At 53.4% G+C, this 17624-nt stretch overlaps 1 protein-coding gene across 6 annotated transcripts in view; it reads left to right on the forward strand.

Moving 5' to 3' along the window:
- Nucleotides 1-17624, forward strand: part of ANKS1A (ankyrin repeat and sterile alpha motif domain containing 1A) — a 114774-nt gene that overhangs the window by 82609 nt on the left and 14541 nt on the right. For all 6 annotated transcript variants that reach the window (XM_040616346.1, XM_040616347.1, XM_040616350.1 and 3 more), the window contains one exon: nucleotides 2709-2815. In XM_040616346.1, coding sequence (XP_040472280.1) covers nucleotides 2709-2815 — 107 coding nt within the window. The remainder of the gene's footprint in view (nucleotides 1-2708; nucleotides 2816-17624) is intronic.

Genomic DNA, 17624 nt, shown 5'->3' on the forward strand with positions numbered 1-17624 from the left:
TCAAAGGTAGGATTCCTAAAACGTGGAGCGTAAGGAGGAGGATGGAGCTGAGAACTGGGAGTTTTTTCAATCAGAAGTTGTGATCGGGCTCCTGCTGGGGGCACAGTGCCTGGGATTCACTTGTTCTTCTGTCATCCTTGTAACAAGTGCATTTTAGGCTTCTTTATTTTCAGCCTGGGATGTTTTGGGCATCTGTTGTCGTCATTTTCTTTTTAAAGTAAATCCCTCTATTCCACTCCCTGCGAATACCTACCCCCCCTTCATTTTGTCTTGCCTTGAAGTGGTTTTAGAAGCAGAAAACCAGCGCCTCTAACAGCAGAAATGTATTTACAAGTGCACAAAAGGCTGAGTAGAGTAAATAATTTTTTAAAACAAAATTCAGGAGCTCAGAGGAAGGAGCTGCTGTGGTTTCATCCCCCCACTGCTTCCAGAAATGCTGTAGTAGGCATCAAGCAGTTTCTTCGCCTCTCGATAAATTAATTCTGAGCCAGGCACAAATCACTTGGAACTGTCAAAGCAGACCTGTAACATCATTTTTTTGAGAACCCGAGCCGTGTAGCCCATCACTGAGTAAATATTGAGTAGTCAGTAATTTCCACTGGAGAGTTACAAAGCCGCTGCCTCCCTCCCCTCTCCTGCAGCTTCTGCTGCGAAGGCTGCTCACTGCTCGTGCAGCGGAGGGAAAAGCTGGGAGGGGTAAGAGGATGAAGAGAAGGGAGGGACAGGCAATGCGAGAGCAGGAGACAGGACTGAGAGTGGAACGGCAAGCGTGGAGCTGGCTGCCTTCAGACAAAGCCCGTCACTGCAGCGCTCCGCAAGGACGCACAATCGCGGGGTGAGGGGACACGGCTGCCTGCGGACCTGCAGGGAGCGACCGCCGGCGAGGATGGAGACCCCGGGCGAGCGGCAGCTCGTTGCATAAATTCCAGGTTTAGATGCTGCCCTTCCGCACGGGCTGTGTGAGGGGAGGGAGACGGAAAGCTTTTGTGATCTCTGCGTTTCTGGTGCTGCAGCGTGCACTAGGAGGACCGGCCGGCTCTCTGGGACCCCCCGCGCGCGGCTCGCCCGGCAGAGGAGCTCTCCCGTGGACCAGAGCAGCAGGATCCCCCACCCCAAGAATTTCCAGATAACACCGTGAGCTCTGCGTTGTGCAGCCATTGCAGCGGGCGGGGGTGGGAAGGATGGCTTGGAAGGTACCAAACAGCTTCAGCTGACCTGAAGGTTTAAAGAAAGCCAACTTGGTTTTCCTGATCGTCTTTTTATTTGCATATACCCTCGAAACAGAGGTGCCGAGAAGCCTGAAAAATTCCGCCTGTCTTGCGCAGCAAATTCCCTGATGAAAAGGAGATCTCTGAACTTTTGTTGGTCATATTGAAGGTCTCGAGCTTTTCTAGAGGAAAGTAACAAGTCACTGGACTCTCCTCCCAGGGGTGAGGGAAGGGAGAGCTTGTCTGCACGGCTTCCGTAGGGTGTTGGGAAGGATCTCATTTATCAGAGCCTGAAAGGAGGTGCCAGGGCATGTCTTGGACTTGAGCTGCTGCAGGAAGAGGAGAGAGCGTGCTTGCCTTCGGTTTTCTTTTTGCTTTGGCATGGTTTGGAGGCAAGGAATTAAAATGCCTCCTCCTCCGGAGCTGCTCCCTCGTCCGAGCGAGGGGCTCGGATGCAGCAGCTGCGCTTAGCTGAAGAAAATGAAGGAAGGGCAGAAACAAGCATGCACCGAACACCTGGCAGGACTGACCGCGTTGGGTGAAAACCGTACCGATTCCTCCGTCTCCCTGGCTGTCACCCGGGGCGGTGGTGTAGTTAGGCTGTCCGGTGCAGCCAGCCCGGTCCGAGCGGCGTGCTGGAACGCCATGCATCCAGCTAGGTGGTAAAATGACGGTGCCAGGACTCTCGTGCTCGGGGTCACTCGCGCCTCTGCTCCTCTTAACACCATAACAGCAAGAAAAGGCCCTTACCATGGTTTGCCTCTTTCAGGACTGCTTGGGGAAAAAAAGTATAAGCCCTTCTTTTCTTCTGCTGCAGTCTGTGTGCTTTCTTTGTCTTGCATGTCTTCCTGTGGACAGCTGCTCTAGTCTGGCTTCTGCTGCTTTTCTGCAAGTCCATCGTGTCTGTTTTGTGTCTCAGCTGCATGAAGATGTATTTTCTCCCTAGCTGCTTTAGCAGGGTAGCGCATCCGAAGTTGCATGGACGAGAGGACCCGCGCAGCTCGGTGCGCTGGTGAGCGGCTCCGCTCCATTCCCTCGCGCCTGGGACCGGCTGGGGATGCCTGGGGCCAAAGTTTGCTGCCCTCCTCCCGCCCCCTTCGGATGAGCCAAGGAGTGGATCCGCATCCCGGTGGGGTTGGGCTTCGTGTGTTTGCCTGGCAAGGAACTCGCCCGAGCGCTGCAAGCAGTGCATGCCATGTCACGGTCCCAGGAGCACTTCTAAACACTTTGCCTGGGCAAGGTGTTTCTTTTTCTGCGTGTTAACCGGGAGACAAAGCAAACCCGGAGCCCGCGGAGGCGCTGGAAGCTTGCTGTCCATGGTCTGTGCACACAAGAGGAATTGTCTGCCAGCTGATTTGTTGTACTCTGAGCCTAATTTTTTGAGTTTCTTTATGGTAATGACTATGATGTGGCAATGCCATCTGTCTTCCTCAGAGTGCCGCTGCTACCGCCTTAACGGTTTTTCCCTTTTCAAGCGTCTGCCGATTCCTCTCTCGTCAGGTTCGCGGATGCTGGAGCAGAGCGTCGGGGAGTGGCTGGAGTCCATTGGCCTGCAGCAATACGAGAGTAAGCTGCTTTTGAACGGCTTTGACGATGTCCGCTTCCTGGTAAGTTGCTGAGTGGGACCCTGGGGGCTTTAAGGACCGTGTGGGTAACAAGGAAAGATTTGGCCGATAGCCCATGGCCACCGCAGAGCGGCTCTAGGTTCTGCAGCCCAGCCGGACGGGCTTGGAGGAGTGTGTAGAAGGTTAGAAGGAAGAAATGAGGGTTGTGTTGGGTTGAGGTCATTCATCTTCACGTTTAATTAAGGTCTTGTAGTTCTTTCACTGTAATTTTGATAGAAAATGGTATTTACTGGGCCCCCTGAATCTTTACTGTCCAATTTACTGCTGAATTGGGAACCAAATTTCACTAGTGTGTAGAAGAAATCACCGAGCAGTCTGTGTTCTGGAGTAAGGGGGAGGTGGTAGACCTCCAACATGTTGGAAATACACTTACCCTAAGCACGCAGGCGGGATGTTCATGAGCTGTATCTCATTTTGTACATGGCATTGACACTGTTGGCTCTGAAACCTAATGATGACAACACAGTAATGCTTAACGTGAGGGGTTTTTTTTTAATAACTGGTGCCTAGAAACTGAAAGCTGCATGGTGTAAAAATCTGAGCATTCATGTGGAACGATGAACTGCAAAGACAGAAAATCTCAGTGCTGCAGGAGGGTTCGTCCTGCATGGCTTAAAGAAAGAAATGCCTTTTGGGTGCGGACTCCACGTTTTGCAAATAAAAGAATTTCTAAAAATGGATGTAGATTTTCGGAAAAGTCATTTGGGCTAACGTAATCTCCTGCCTCGGAGAGGGAGTCGGGGCATCTCTTAGGGACTGTGGGCAGTGCGGAGAGGTGATACCCAGGAGGATGCGTGCTTGACAGCTGTAGTGTGAGCTGGGTGAAAGGGGGTTTGGAAAACGCAGCAGCCGTCCGGCAGTGGTGAGGGGGTGATGGGGGCAGCTGGAGAAAGAAGGGAACGCTGGATAGGGCATGGCAGGGAGGCGCACAGCTGAGCAGTAGCGGTGCTTAAAGGCAGGATGGAATTATGCTTTGGAAAAAAATGACCTGACCAACAGGATAAGTGGCTTTGTGAATGTCATGGGATCTCCAAGCACCCCGAAAAGCTGAATGCTGTGGCAGTATCCAGCCATACCTCCTGGCCTCCGTGGCAAGCAGCTTATCCCTTTCTTTTCCCGTAGCCCGGCAGGGCCAACGCTCCCCCAGAGAGGCTGGATTTTACTGTGGTTTATGCACCTTCAGTAGAGGAGCTGCCAGCGGCAGATGATGGTCTTGCCGTGCCCCCTTCTGCCTCTGCCATACGCTGCTCCTGCAGCTGTGTGGCACCTTCCCTGGGGGGTTCGGGGTGAGCTGCACCGGCAGAAGCCCCGGCACCCCCCCCGGGCTCCAACACTGCCCGCAGCCATGCAGACCAGGGCCGGCTCTTGCTGCTGCTCCCCAGGCCCAGCCCAGCCCTTCCTGGGGGGCTCCAGCCCCCCAGTGTCGTAGCCAGCAGGTCCCAACCCCCCAGCAGCCCCTTGGCCACGGGGACCGCTGTGCTTCGGGCAGATATGTTCAGCTCCGTGCGAGGTTTCCGCATCCCGGCGTGCTGGGGCCGTCTGATGCAACTTCTGGGATGCTCTGGAGGTGTCACAGTGAATAATACCCCATAGATCCCTGCTGGGATGCTCTGGAGGTGGTACAGTGAATAATACCCCATAGATCCCTGCTGGGATGCTCTGGAGGTGGTACAGTGAATAATACCCCATAGATCCCTGCTGGGATGCTCTGGAGGTGGTACAGTGAATAATACCCCATAGATCCCTGCTGGGATCCTCTGCTGATGGATCTTGGACCCTTGTGGTACCAGTGAGCTGCTCCCACTCCAGCAGTTAGCAGATAAAAATGCCTTTAAGCAGATAAAAATGCCTTTACTCTGCCTGGCCTTGCCTGACGAGTGTGCTGATAGACCTCTCTCAGCACAGAAGTTTAATAACGAAGGAAATTAACTTTCTGCTTGTCCCCGGAGAGGTAGGAGCTGAAGGCTCGGAGGCAGGGATTTTTATTGACTGAGCTTATTTACAGTAAGTAGCAACACTTAGTTGCAAACTGTCTGACGCAGAGTTTGGTCATTTGTAAGATGAAAGAAAAGGTTCCTTGTACGTGTCTCAGGGTGTGATTTTATGGTGTAGGGGGTGGGAGTTGCTTTTTAATACAGTTTGTGGCTGGATGTTTTCCTTCCCCATCCGATGCTGGGTAACCGTTCCCGGGGTAGGAAATCAGCTTCTGCTGGTGTCAAGGAGTGGGATGCTCTCCTTGCTCATTCCTCTCCAATTTAAAAGGTCAAATACTTGAACGAAGATCTCCTGCAAGCCCTGGCTGGTTTCCATTATGCTGCTTATCCCTTTTACTGGGAGGCTGGCTGGCGCCCATGCCAAGACTGGCTTTAAATCCTTTCCTCCCAGTCCTGGGAACTTCACGCTGACAGAGTCGGCCCAGTATGAAAGTTGAATTACCGAGAATCTTTTCCTCTGTGGTGTTACTTGCTTTCAGCTGCTGATGTTGTGGGAGTAAAACCTTCAGGTACGGTCGGGATGAGGAACCAAGCGGTTCATTTGGTTTTCGTGCTGCTTTTGGTTCTCAGATGAATTATTAAAAGTGGTGTAAACACGGAGGCTGGCTGGCGCAGCGAGTACCAAAAGGACCTGGGTGCTCAGCTCCTGGCGTGGCAGGCTGTCCGTTCCCTTGCTTTTTTACATCACCATTTCTTTATTAACTGCCACTTCCAATTGCTAATGAAGAATATTTCAAAGTGGCATTATTCTCCTGGAGTTAAAGTGGTTTCTGTGAAAGGATTAGTCCCTATTAGGGCCTCATTATGTTAAATATTTCAAAGTCCAAAGAATGCCGGGTAGTGGTTTGCAAATTGCCAGATGGGCTATGAGACTAATTAAGTTTTAGTCGCAAAGATTAAAAAGTTGGTGTCTTTTGATATGGAAACGTTCTTGTTTTCTGTGTAAGCTTTCGTGTTGCCTTACACCATCGGGGTTTGTCCAGAGTGCCGAGGATGCTCCCTTTGCTGCCGGAGTCCCCGGGCACCCACTGGTGAGCAAACCAGAAGCTTCTACGTTGAGTAGACCAGGAGTAAAGCACCGCAAGAGCAAACTGTTAGGTGGGTGCTGGTAGTACAGGTAGTACAGCTAGCAATGGGGGCAGAGTCCTAGAAGACGAACTCCTTAATACACTTAGGAGGGACGCTCAGCCTGCGGCAGGTAGTTACTAAAGGATCGAGCAAGCCGTCTAACGAGGAGCGTGTCCTCTAAGTGCAGCGGGGATGGGGTGAAATCCAGTGTTCACTGGCGTGCGGTGCTGGTCTTAAGGGAAATAATGTTTCATGTGTACTGTCTACTCAGTTGGTAGTCCAGTGTTGGGAAGAGAGAAAAATCTTTGGGAGTGCAGAAGCTTGGCAGGGGCTTTTTAGTGCTCTTCGTTCACAGGAATTCCTCGTTCCCTCTGTGTTTTCAGTTGGCTCTCGTGTTAATTTGTGCCTTGTATCACAAAAGCCCTTTACACCCCAGATAAGGGAAACGATTCACGAACGCACAGGACGGTGAAGTGATTTTGAAAAGTGTTCTGCAAATATATCGGGCTTCTTAATTAGACGTGAATCTAGGAAAGCAGAAAGTTGCGTTGTTTCCAAGATTAATAATTCCGTTCCTTTCCGAAATGCAGGGATTCGTGATGAGGTGATGAGCTCCGCTCTCCGGCCGCGCGACAGGGGGTGGCTCTGTGCAAGCTGCACCTCCAGCAGCACCCAGGAGGACGGGTGAGCGGGGAGGGGGCAGGAACCCCGCTCCCCCCGTGGGGGGCTGCTCCTTCGCTTCGGCAGGCAGCAGTAACAGCCCAGCGAGCCTTCGGGGACCTGCTGTTTTCACAGGTTTACGTGCAAGAGGCAGGGTTGGAGATGTAAACCCTAATGCGAGCCGTGAACGTTTTACAGGTTTTCCTGTAAAAAGGGGAAGGTCAAAGTGTGTGGTAGCAGCTACCTGGGGGGTGGGTGCTGTGGGTGTTGAGCTGAGGCTTCTCTGCTCTTGGGAATTCCAGCTGGGGGACAACGTTGTAGTAACTCACAGCTGGAAGCCTCGTGTTCCCGCAGGACCCCTCGCCCACCAGCTTGCAAGATCAGCGCTTTGGTTGTCAACAAACTAAAGATTTCTGTTGTGGTTCGTGTTAAGTGATGGCTGCCGCCGGGACTGCCCCTCCTCCTGTGTGCGTCTCGCCCAGCGCTGCTTCTCCTCCAGGGGAATTCAGGAGGCGTAGTAAGAGTACTCTGTGTAGTACCAGTTGGTTCTGAGCGGTGACAGACGGGGCTTGTTGGGAATATTCTCGCTTTTGGAACTGGCAGAGATTTGTGAGGGCTTGGGAATTGTTTGTTAGGGAAGAACAAGGCGATGCAACCATGGCCAGGAGAAGGCAATCGCAAGTGTTAATGCATAAACGCGATGTCGTCCTGCCTGGACACCGCTGCTTGGTGGTTTAGGAGCTGGAGCTGGGACAGGACGCTGCGGACGGGCTGAGTTTGCAGCACTGGCCCCACTGACGCGTTGCTTTCTTCCAGTACTGAAAGGAGAGTTTCTTCATCAGTGTTTCCATGATAGAAAATTCTTGTTAACTCTGCAGAGCAAACCAGAGCGCTGCGGCGTTGTGCACGGCGCACAAGAGCATCTCGGCGCCGCTGACCGTTTTTATCCTCAAATGCAAAACCGAGATTGTTTCCCACTAGTTCAGAGTAAATGGTCTTGATGGAGCGTTGCCTTCAGCCGAGGGTGGGCGTTGCTGGCACAAGTCAGCAGGATCATTTAAACACCGATTTGACGTAACGTTAAAGCATTCTGGCCGATGTATCCAACGTATGTGTTTTGGGGAAGTGGCCAAAGTCGACATTTATTGCAGGTTGTATGAGCTTTTGGCCTGGTTGAGGGAAGAAAGGGGCTATAAAAGGTGGCTTTAGGTAGCTTAGTTTTCTAAAAGATTTGAGTTCTCCTTCCAAACACTAACGCCCGCACACCGGGCCATGCTTCTGCGCCTGGAGAAATTCTTACGTTTCCTTTCAGTTTCCTACGAGAGCTTTGCTGTGGTTATGGGCAGTGCTAGGGAAGAGGCTCTCCCTGGTTCTCCTGCTGTTACCCTCCAGCACGAGCCCCGCCGTCCAAGGGAGCAGCTCCCTTCGCTCGCCCTCCCGCTGCCACGAAGTGACCTTCACCGCCCGCACTGCTGGCTCGGGGCGATCGGACTGTGACACTCAGCTTCTGCTTTTAATATGAGGCTTTAATTCAAAAAGCAGCCTGCTCAGCCAGCCGGGGATTAAAAAAAAAAAAAAAAAAAAAAAAAAATCTAAAATGGAGACGGCGCTTCAAATTCACCTCCTCTGCTTCGCAGCCTACTGGAATTCTTGCGTTAGAGGGGAAAGGTTTATTTGTGCAATGGGTAAACACAACTGAGTTGAAGCTGCTCGCTGAGTGTTACTGGCATGGGCTGTACTGTCCTTGACTTTGCAAAAATACAGCTTTGCAAGTAGAATAAAACCCTCAGCAGAACCGCATGCCAAATGTTACCAGTGCTAATGAACCAAGAATACCCCACCACCCAAGAGAAGCCGGCGCTGCTACCTCCCACGTGGAGGAATGCAGCCCTTGTGTGCGTGGGGTTCCAGGAGACCCATTGCCTCATCCTTCACCAGAGGAGGAAAATAAAAGGTCAGATCACAAAACTGCAGCAGCGAGTGAGCAGTGTCGTTCAGAAAAATGCACCATAAATCGACTTAATTGTCCTTGACCGATTATGAGCTGAGGGAACTGTAACAGGAGGCAAAATGTCACAAAAGGCGGACCAGGAGGGATTCTGGTGCTCTTAGGGCTTGTTCCCATCGCATCGCCTGTGATCGCCGGTGCCTCTGCAGCAGATGCTCCCTTCGGGAAGTCCATGGCAAAGTGGTTTTGCGCTGTGGGATGCACCGTGCATCCCAGTGTCCTTCAGCAAGCGTGGGAACAACCTGGGGGAAAGGCCAGGCTGGATCCCGCTGTGCCGGGGAAAGAAGGGACATTGCCACTGGAACAAGAAGGACTTGCAGTAAGTCGTGGTGGAATTCCCCTGCAGCAATGAGGAAGGGGATGCCGTTACCTGCGCCCTGCCCACGGCATTTTGTGATCCCACAGATCCCATAAACGTGTCTGAGATGCTTGCAAAAGCTTTTCCCTTCCCTCCGAGGGCTGAATGTTTGCTGCTGCCCCGGACAACTTCTCAGGCTGACATCTGAGAAGGGCAAACCTCGCATGCTCTGGCAAATTGTACCATTATTCTGTAGTTGAACTTTTTATTCAGTCCAAAGATATTTTGATTCACAAATGAGCAGGTAGAAGAGAACATAAGCCATTTTTTATGGTTTGTTTTTTTTTTATTATTGTTCAAGCCTGGATTCCCATGGAGTGTGTGGAAAGCAGCTAATGCTGATTCAATGAGACAGCGTCAGAAACGGAAATCTGTTCTCCTCATGTAGTGCCGTGGGCTCCTTTGGGTTGGTTTTTTTATTATTATTTTTTTAATAATTGGGGAGAAGTGGTAGAAAAAGGATGGCATTGGAAGAACAGGATGTCCGCAAATAATTTAGAGCACTGACATTAATTTGATTAAATGTAATTCAGTGCCACGCTAGATTAGCCTGCAGTGGTCTTCGTTACGAAAGAGCCTTTCTGTCCTCCGCCTGTGTGTGTGTGCAAGCAAAAAGTTGATAAAAATGCAGAGCTGAGGCATTGGCTTGGTGTGTGAGTGGAGCAGTGGGTGCCTGCCAGGCTGAGCCCGAGGACATGGGTCGCCTTCACCCTGCGCGTCCCCGCGGTTTGGGTGCTGGCTGATGTCCGCACGATCTGCGTTTTGGCCCAATACCTGTCCTGCTGGAGCGCGGGGCATCGCTTGGTGTCCTCGGGGGAATTGCAGCTCTGCTTTACGTGAGCCACGTCGTAACTGCCCAGCCTGGCTCGCAGGTTGTGGTCCCTGGGGAAGCAGCCAGGCTTTTAGCATGCTCAGAGACCGCGTGTGCCCCGGAGCTTTTTTTTTTTTTTTCTATTTTTGTATAAGACTTGTCATTTTATAGCAGCTGTCTGGGGCAAACTTAACATATTCCAATGCAGCTTTGCACCCAGCAATGATCTATGAAGTACAGTGACCTAACGGAGACCCCGCAGGCAAGGTTTCACCGCTTCTGCACTCAGTGAAATGAAGAGAAACCCTGGCCTGATGGCTGCTGGCAGAGAATATTTTAGGACAGACCCAGGTAAGCCCCTCTGTAGCTTGTGCCTGGGCAGGCAGGCTCGGTTTCTGCTCTGTCCCTCCAGGCAGAAGCTCTTGAGCGGTTGGTTCTGGGCTTGGGTCTTCCCAAAGTCTGCGCTGCAGAGCTCTGCAGGCAGCGGCGTTCGGTGGCCGAGCTTCAGGATGGGCAGGTGGAAGTAAACGCTGCTTGTACCGGGACAGTAACCTCCCCGTCAGCCGCTGCTGATCAGATCTGGGAATCTCGTTGGCCTGGTTCGCCTTGGCTGGCGGATTTATTACGGAAATGACTTTCCTTGATTTTTACGGCACAGGGAGGGAGGGCATCGGCCACGTTACACAGCATTCTCCACTCTTTTGTCATCGCTGCCGTCTGGAAATGCGCTTCTCCCTCGGTCCCCAGACTGATTTTGGGTGAACACTCCGTAAGAGGGAACGGGGCCCTGGCGTGAGGGTTTCTGCCAAGCATCCGAGTGGGAATCGATTCATACAATGAAATGAATTTTTTTGGACAGCTCTCCAGTGGGTTTCAGATGCTACTTGGGTGGTTCACAAGGACTGTGCTTTGTCCGTGGTGGTATGGGGTTTGGATTTGCTCTGGAAGGGAAGGGTGAGAGCGGAGCCATGGAATGATCCAGGGTTTGGGAGAACCTTTTGGCTGCTCACCTGCAGCTCTGAGTGGGAAAACGCGGCGGAGCTGCACCAGAGCTCCCCAGGTGATGGACATGGACTTCAGGGAGAGCAGCAAGTTTGGAGTGGATTTTGAGGAGCAAAGTGGGTGGACCAGAACTGGTAATTTAGAAGATACTTACATTTGATTCATTAGTAGCTCCGGGCCCAATAAACATTAAAAAAGCCATTAAAGTAGCAGTTAATTTTTTTTTCTCTCAATAAAATTGCCTGAACTTGACAACCATGACCGATTCCCTCCGTTGCCATTGTCACGCTGCCAGTCTGCATGGGGAAGAAAATTAAACAAAAATGAAGTGGCTGTGTGCTAATCTCGGATTTATTGTAGGGTTTTGTATATGAGCCCTTTCCACAATTAATGCTCTGTGAAGAGCTGGGGCTTCGTTGTCGTGCCCTTAAAACAAATATACTTTTCCCCCCGGTTTCCACTGAACTGTCTCAAACGGCAGATATCATTGAGGGAAAACAGAAAACGAAGCAAATTGCATATTTCTGTGAGTGGGTGCTTGTCCCCTGGCTCCAAAATTAGGGTCGTCGGGCTGCTCTGAGATAAATAACCCCCGGTGCAGGTTGGTTGGAGGTGGCTGACTGAGCAGCGGGTGTTCGGCACTGCCCCTAATCACGGCTGGATCTGGGGAGTCTGTAGGGGTTGATGCTCTGTACTGTCACTGGGGGTCTTGGGTGAAAAGCCCCTCCCCCGAGAGCGGATCGTGCATTAGACAGAGTGCAAGCTTGTTTCTGGAGTGAACTTATCAATTAGACTGTTAATGAGCTGCTCTCGTCCTCTTGAACAAGATAGATTAGCTTTTTTGCTAATTTTTTTAAAAAGCTTTGCACTTTTTACTCCAAGTGCAGACTCCCCTGAGGCACTTGGGGGGGTCGAGGTTGGCCAGGCTCTGCGGTGGGTGCGGGGCTGAGCTGGTGGCTCCCTGTACCCTGCTCGGGTGGGTTTGGACGCGGGGCTGGATGAGGCCAGCGTGAAACCCCCAGACCGTGTGGGGAAATAAGGCCCTTCGTCGTCAACTGCTGATAGATTTGGGGATGGGGAGCTCATCGCTGGCTGCGGTGGCTTGGTCAGCCCCCAGGAATACCTTCGCTCGTTTTTCTGAATTTTGGGTGCCAAAAGTAGAGCAATAGCAGTGGCAGCAAAATGCTTGACGAGATGCAAATTGTCTTGAACGTACTGAGGGGGAAAAGAGAACGAGCTTTGTTTGCGTTAATCTCAGAAAAAAATGGATGCTTTGGCTCCTGCAGCTGAAGGCGCTGTGCTATAGATGTTCGCAGAAGCCTTTGTAGTCTGGAAAAGCTGTGTTTGGGTTTTGCATCTGTTGCTTTTAATAGCAAACACGTTCTGGTCCCTGTCTTCCCTGCAGTCCGTTGCCTGTCTTTAATCCAGGGTTTGGTAACGGGGGGCAGCGCTGGGGTTCGTGTGAGCCGAGTGACACAGTCGGGATTCATTAAGCGGCGTTGCTGGCTGGATCCGACTGCGCATCCTATACGAAACTTTCTTTGCCTCGGGCCCTTCCTTAGCTGGGAAGAGAGGATGGACTGCAGCCAGGCTCTGTGCAAGACGCAGCGTCTGAAAATTGGGTAGTTAAGTGCCTGCAGAGTGTCCTGCTGGAAGGGGAAGGCTGGCAGATTTCAGCAGCGCTGGGTTTGGCACGCTCGCCTTCAGGGTCACCTAACTAGCAGGAGGGGATGCTACCTTCGTACCATGTAACCTCTGACTGGGCTTTTTTATTTTTCCCCCTTTAATGAGAAACCTGGAGCCTTGCAGGCTGTTTAATTACAGTGCAAGATGTGAAGCATGACTAAAGCAGCCCCTTTCTCTAAAAGCTCGTGTTTCTGCAGGCGGGTCGGCGGCGGCAGCAGCCTTTGGGGCTCCCTGGGGCAGCCCAGAGGAGACCGGGGGTCACCGGCAGATCTCTGCCCTCCTTCGGAGCAGTGCGGAGGGCAGGGCTGCGTTCAGAGGTGCCCCTGGCGGCTCCGTGTGTTGTGCCTTTCCACGGAGGGAGCTCTGTTAGCTGTGAGGAAGCTGAGGGCCAGGTTGAGGGGTGGAAGCCCCTCTGAGCTGTCTGGCAAGCAAGTCCCTGCCAGTTTGCACCCAGGGAGTGGGATCCACCTTGCCCAATTTCACACGTCAGCGACTGGGCTGATGGTTCAGGCTCTTTGGGTTGCCGGTGGGTGCAGGGGAGGGCTCCTCAGGGTGACGCATTTCACCCCCGGGGGGACACTGAGAGCGAGTTCCTGATGGAGCGAGGAAAAAAAGGGTGAGGTGTTGGGATGGAGGGGGCAGCGTTGGGATGTTCCCCACTCCCCGGGCATGGGTGGAGGCGAGAGCTGTGGCCCTGGTGCAGCCCTGAGCTGGCTCTGCTCAGCCCCGCAGCCGGGAGAAACCCGCAAGGTAGAAAGCATTTGTCACAACGAATAAAGCCTGAAATCTGTCTCTGGGAAGTCTTTTTGCTTCTAGTTGGCATTTCTGAGGCTGCTGCTGCAGGATGGTAGAGGAGTGGGCTAACGGCAGAGCGGACCCGGGGCAGCTTTTCTCTCCCCCACCTCGGGCACTTGCTGAATCCATCCTGGGAGGACCACAGAGGGGCTGCCCCAGAGCCAGGGGTCCGGCTGCCCACGCTGCTCTGCAGCTTCGGTGGGACCCCTGGGAGGTGGCAGCTTTTGACTTGGGTGCCGAACTGTGTCAGCACCAAAGGGGACATTTGTTTAAGGAGGAAAACAAAACCAAAACCAAAACAAAACAAACAAAAAATCACCAAAAAAAAAAAACCCAAACCAAAAAAGCAAACCCAAACCAAACAAAAAAAGGAAAAAAGGAAAAAAAAACCCTGATAACAATTAAACAAAAACCTGTATTGGGATATTGTTTAAAAATCAAAATGAACTGCCCTTAGAGCAATTTTTCTGAAATTTTGCGTGCCGGTGTCAAGGCCACCTCCCTGTGCGCAGCCCTTTGTAACGAAGGGGCTTCGTTGCATCTCAGCGATGAACGCCCTGTGCCCTTTCCCCCTGCGAGCTGCTGGGTGAGGACATGTCTGCCATCATCCCCTCCTTGGTCCAGCAACGCAGCGGCTCTTGACTGGTCTGGGGACAGCTGGGAAGGCTGGGGCTGGTGATGAGGAGCCGGCAAGATGTGCCGGGAGAGGCAGGGAAGGGTGAGAGCCACAGCAGACTCCAGCTGGGTCTTGGTGGCTGGGGGCTCTCCTTGCTGAGGGGGCTTTTTGTGCGATATTGTTAGCTGCTGGTTGAGCAGAGAGGTGGGTTTGCAGGTGCCGGAGCCCGAGGAGGTGGGTTTGCAGGCGCTGGAGCCTGAGCAGAGAGGGGGGTTTGTAGGAGCCGGAGCCTGAGCAGAGAGGGGGGTTTGTAGGAGCTGGAGCCTGAGCAGAGAGGGGGGTTTGCAGGAGCCGGAGCCTGAGCAGAGAGGGGGGTTTGCAGGCGCCAGAGCCTGAGCAGAGAGGGGGGTTTGCAGGAGCCAGAGCCTGAGCAGAGAGGGGGGGTTTGCAGGCGCCGGAGCCTGAGCAGAGAGGGGGGTTTGCAGGAGCCGGAGCCTGAGCAGAGAGGGGGGTTTGCAGGAGCCAGAGCCTGAGCAGAGAGGTGGGTTTGCAGGCGCCAGAGCCTGAGCAGAGAGGTGGGTTTGCAGGAGCCGGAGCCTGAGCAGAGAACAGGAGCAAAACCACAGCAGTGGCTGTGCTGGAGGAGCGTGGCTCGGAGGCAGGTGGCAGCAAGCATCCCTGCCCCTTGGCTTTTGTCTGAACGGCGCGTTAAACGCGAAAAGGTTTAAAGTCGGGTTTAAACAGCTCATCTGTTCGGTTGGCAGAGGTTAAAAGATCCTCCAGTATTGCCTTTAATCATCTATTTTAGTGGCAGATTATTTTCTTTCATAGGAGATGAAATCTGGATGGGTTTAAAGGGCGTTCCTCTGAGCGGAGGCTCCTGCACCATAGGCTGGGATGATTTCTTCGGAGCTGCTACGCTTTGTCTATCCTCGTTAAGTATCCTGAGAACGCAGACTGGCACTGAGGGAATTGAATGTGACACATCAAAATAAGGAGTGTTGGAGAAAGCTGTAGGCTTTACAGTCTTTAACTAGCTGGTATCCTTGCTACAGAGCAAGCAATTTTCCTGGACTTTGAGATGCTAAAAGTGGGAGAACACCTATTGCCTTGCCTTGGGCCGTGTTAGCATAAACCGGGCGTCCTGGGGGAGCGTGAGCTGCCAGCCCTGTGCTGCTGCTTCGGGAGCGTGGCTGTGCTCAAGTGGCTTAGCCCCACAAAAGCTCAATATTGGAAAATAAGCGTGAGGAAAAAACGTAAACAGGATCAGCAGGCTTGTTTGGTTTTTCTATGTGAAAATTACCCATCACCATTATCGCAGCTCGTTTGGCTGCCAGGCGTCCTTGCCGGCCCGGCTGGCGCGTGCGGGGTTTGCGGTGAGCCGTGCCCTCGGTGGCATCCTGCAGCTCTGGCACCCGGCTCTGCGCAGAGGACCTGGGCAGGTTGGGGGAGCAAAGAGGGTTGGGGTGGCAGCAACTGCAGGTTTCAGGTACCCAAGGGGTGAGGTTAACCCGCTGCAGGGACTTCGGTGAGTCGGTCCCTTCCTGCGCTTCCCTTCGCCCAGGCAGGGCGGTAATGCTTTGCTCTCCAGGCTTACAGGAGAAATCCCATTACTTGCTCTAGCCCTCTTCTGTCCGTTGAAAATAGCCCTTTAAAAGCCATCTCCCTGCGGGAGATGAATTCCTTGCACATTTGATGCCTCCTAAGGACCTTCTGGCAAGCCCTGCAGCAGAGCTGTAGCATGCAGAACCGCTGGTGCCAGGTAAGGTGCCTGTCGGGGGACTTAAGCTGCCTCTAATCCTTTCGCTCTTCCCGAGCTGAGCCCACAATCTCCCGCTGCTACAGGAATGCGCATTAAATGTGGCTCTTTGGCTTAAAACTTGTGAACAAGAAAGGGGAGGGATGTTTTCATTTTTTTTCCCTGGGATCCTGCTGCTAACAACCCAGAGAGATCACTGCCTCTGACAGCGTGGCCTCTCTCCACTTTGCTCACGTAGGGGGTTTGCTCTCGATGCAATGGAGCCTTCTGCTGCTCCTGCACCGAACGGGCACCCTCAGAGCCTTTAACCCACAAAAAGCCTTTTTTTTTTTTTTTTGGTGCAAATTCAGGGGTGTACAGACCAGCTTTTATGACATGGTGACACCCTTGTGCAGAGCTTTGTGTGTAGCATTGCCACTTGGGTGAGACCCAGGGGTTTCACACAGCTTTGCCTGCGGGACGTGGGGTGCAACCCAAGGAAGGCAAGGCAGGTATTGGTGTGGCCCTGTCCCCTGCAGAGCTGCCACCCACCCACGGTGCCATCTCCAGCAGTGGCAGCAGCTCTTTCCAGCTGGCAGCGGGCTGTGGCACTGCAGACAACGCTGCAGCCTGTTGGTATTAACTGACCTTTTGGGAAAACAGGGAGCAAACCATCCTAACCGGCTGCGGGCTCTTTAGTCCCTGCTCTTTCTGCTGTTTAAATAAGTCGTAGACAAACGCTTTTGTACTGCAGCTGTCTGCTCCAGATCTGCAGTCTCAGTCCCGGCGCAGCCTGCCAGGAATCGAGGGCGTCAGGCATCCCTGCCAGGGGAGGATGGAGGCGAGGAGCCTCCGCCTCGGTGCTGTGGGTGCCGACGGCCGCGGAGCATCGGCAGCGCCCTGCTTGGCTGCCACTCGCTGCTTTAATTTGCCGCTGTCATTTGCTAAATAATTGTTTCCCTGCGATCTGGTCTCTGAGGGCAGCTCTCCCAGCGACTTGGGCATCTCTTATCTATAGCGTTAATTCCGTGTTTCTCCGAACACTTATCCCTGCAGTCGAGGGGAAGAGCAGCTCTCAGGGCAGAGAGCCGTGCGGCATCCTACCCGGCAGTTATCCCACCAGGCCATGGAAGCGCTGGGAGCGATGCTGCCAGGCTCGGTGCTGTCATAGAGCAGGTACAAACTGAGCAAGTCAGGAGCAAAGCGGACGCTGGCACCGCTGGGAGCGAGCCGGCCGGCTGCAGGACTGGCGTCTGGCTCCGTGCAACGCACCGGTGACTCGCACAACGCCGTTGCCGAAGGTGACCTCACCCCACAGGCTGCCCGGCAAGTCCCTGGGCTGGTCCAGGAGCATCTGAGAGCAGAAGGGGCAGCAGGAAGGGCTGTTCCCCTTCCTCTGCCCCGGCAGGAGCCAGCGCCGCCCCACGGGCCATGCTTGGGTGAGCTGGCCGCTTTGTTAGCGCACTCACGTTAGGCTGTTGTGTTTAAAGCAGGTAGTACTTAGCAAAACGTATGTGCTGAAATACTGCAGAGGGTGCGGGGTAGGGAGGAACAGAAAACATTTGCTGTCTTTTTGAAGAGGAGACTTGGCCGTCTTCCCCTCGCCTTTCCCTCCTGGAGCCCTGGCCGGTCAGCCTACTGTTCCTGCAGCCTGTGTGCCCCTGCAGCAGCAGCGTGTTGCCTGACAGGCGGTTTTAATTAGGTTTCTTTTCTAAAACCAAAATGTGGAACAGCGAAGCGCTGTCAGCTCAGACCTTCAAGCTGTGACTCTCCTGAGAGCAGCGGGAGGCAGGTCTGGGGAGGGGGGTCCGGGCTGGAGCAGAAGCCCTGGCTCCAACAGCAGCGGGGCTCTTCCAGCCATGGGGAGACGTGCCCGGCCTTCCCACTGAGTGATGCCCAGGTACGGGGGGCAGGGATGCAGGCTGGGGGGCTGGGGAGGGTGTGCTTCTGGGGGGGTTGAAGCCCCTGTGCTCTGCGTGCGTCCGCTCTTGCTCCGCAGGGAAAAGCAGGGGAGAAAAAGGGCTTTAACAGAGCAGTGTGCGGCGGCCAGAGCAT

This window comes from Falco naumanni, chromosome 17, assembly GCF_017639655.2.
Source record: "Falco naumanni isolate bFalNau1 chromosome 17, bFalNau1.pat, whole genome shotgun sequence".
NCBI classification, from domain to species: domain Eukaryota; kingdom Metazoa; phylum Chordata; class Aves; order Falconiformes; family Falconidae; genus Falco; species Falco naumanni.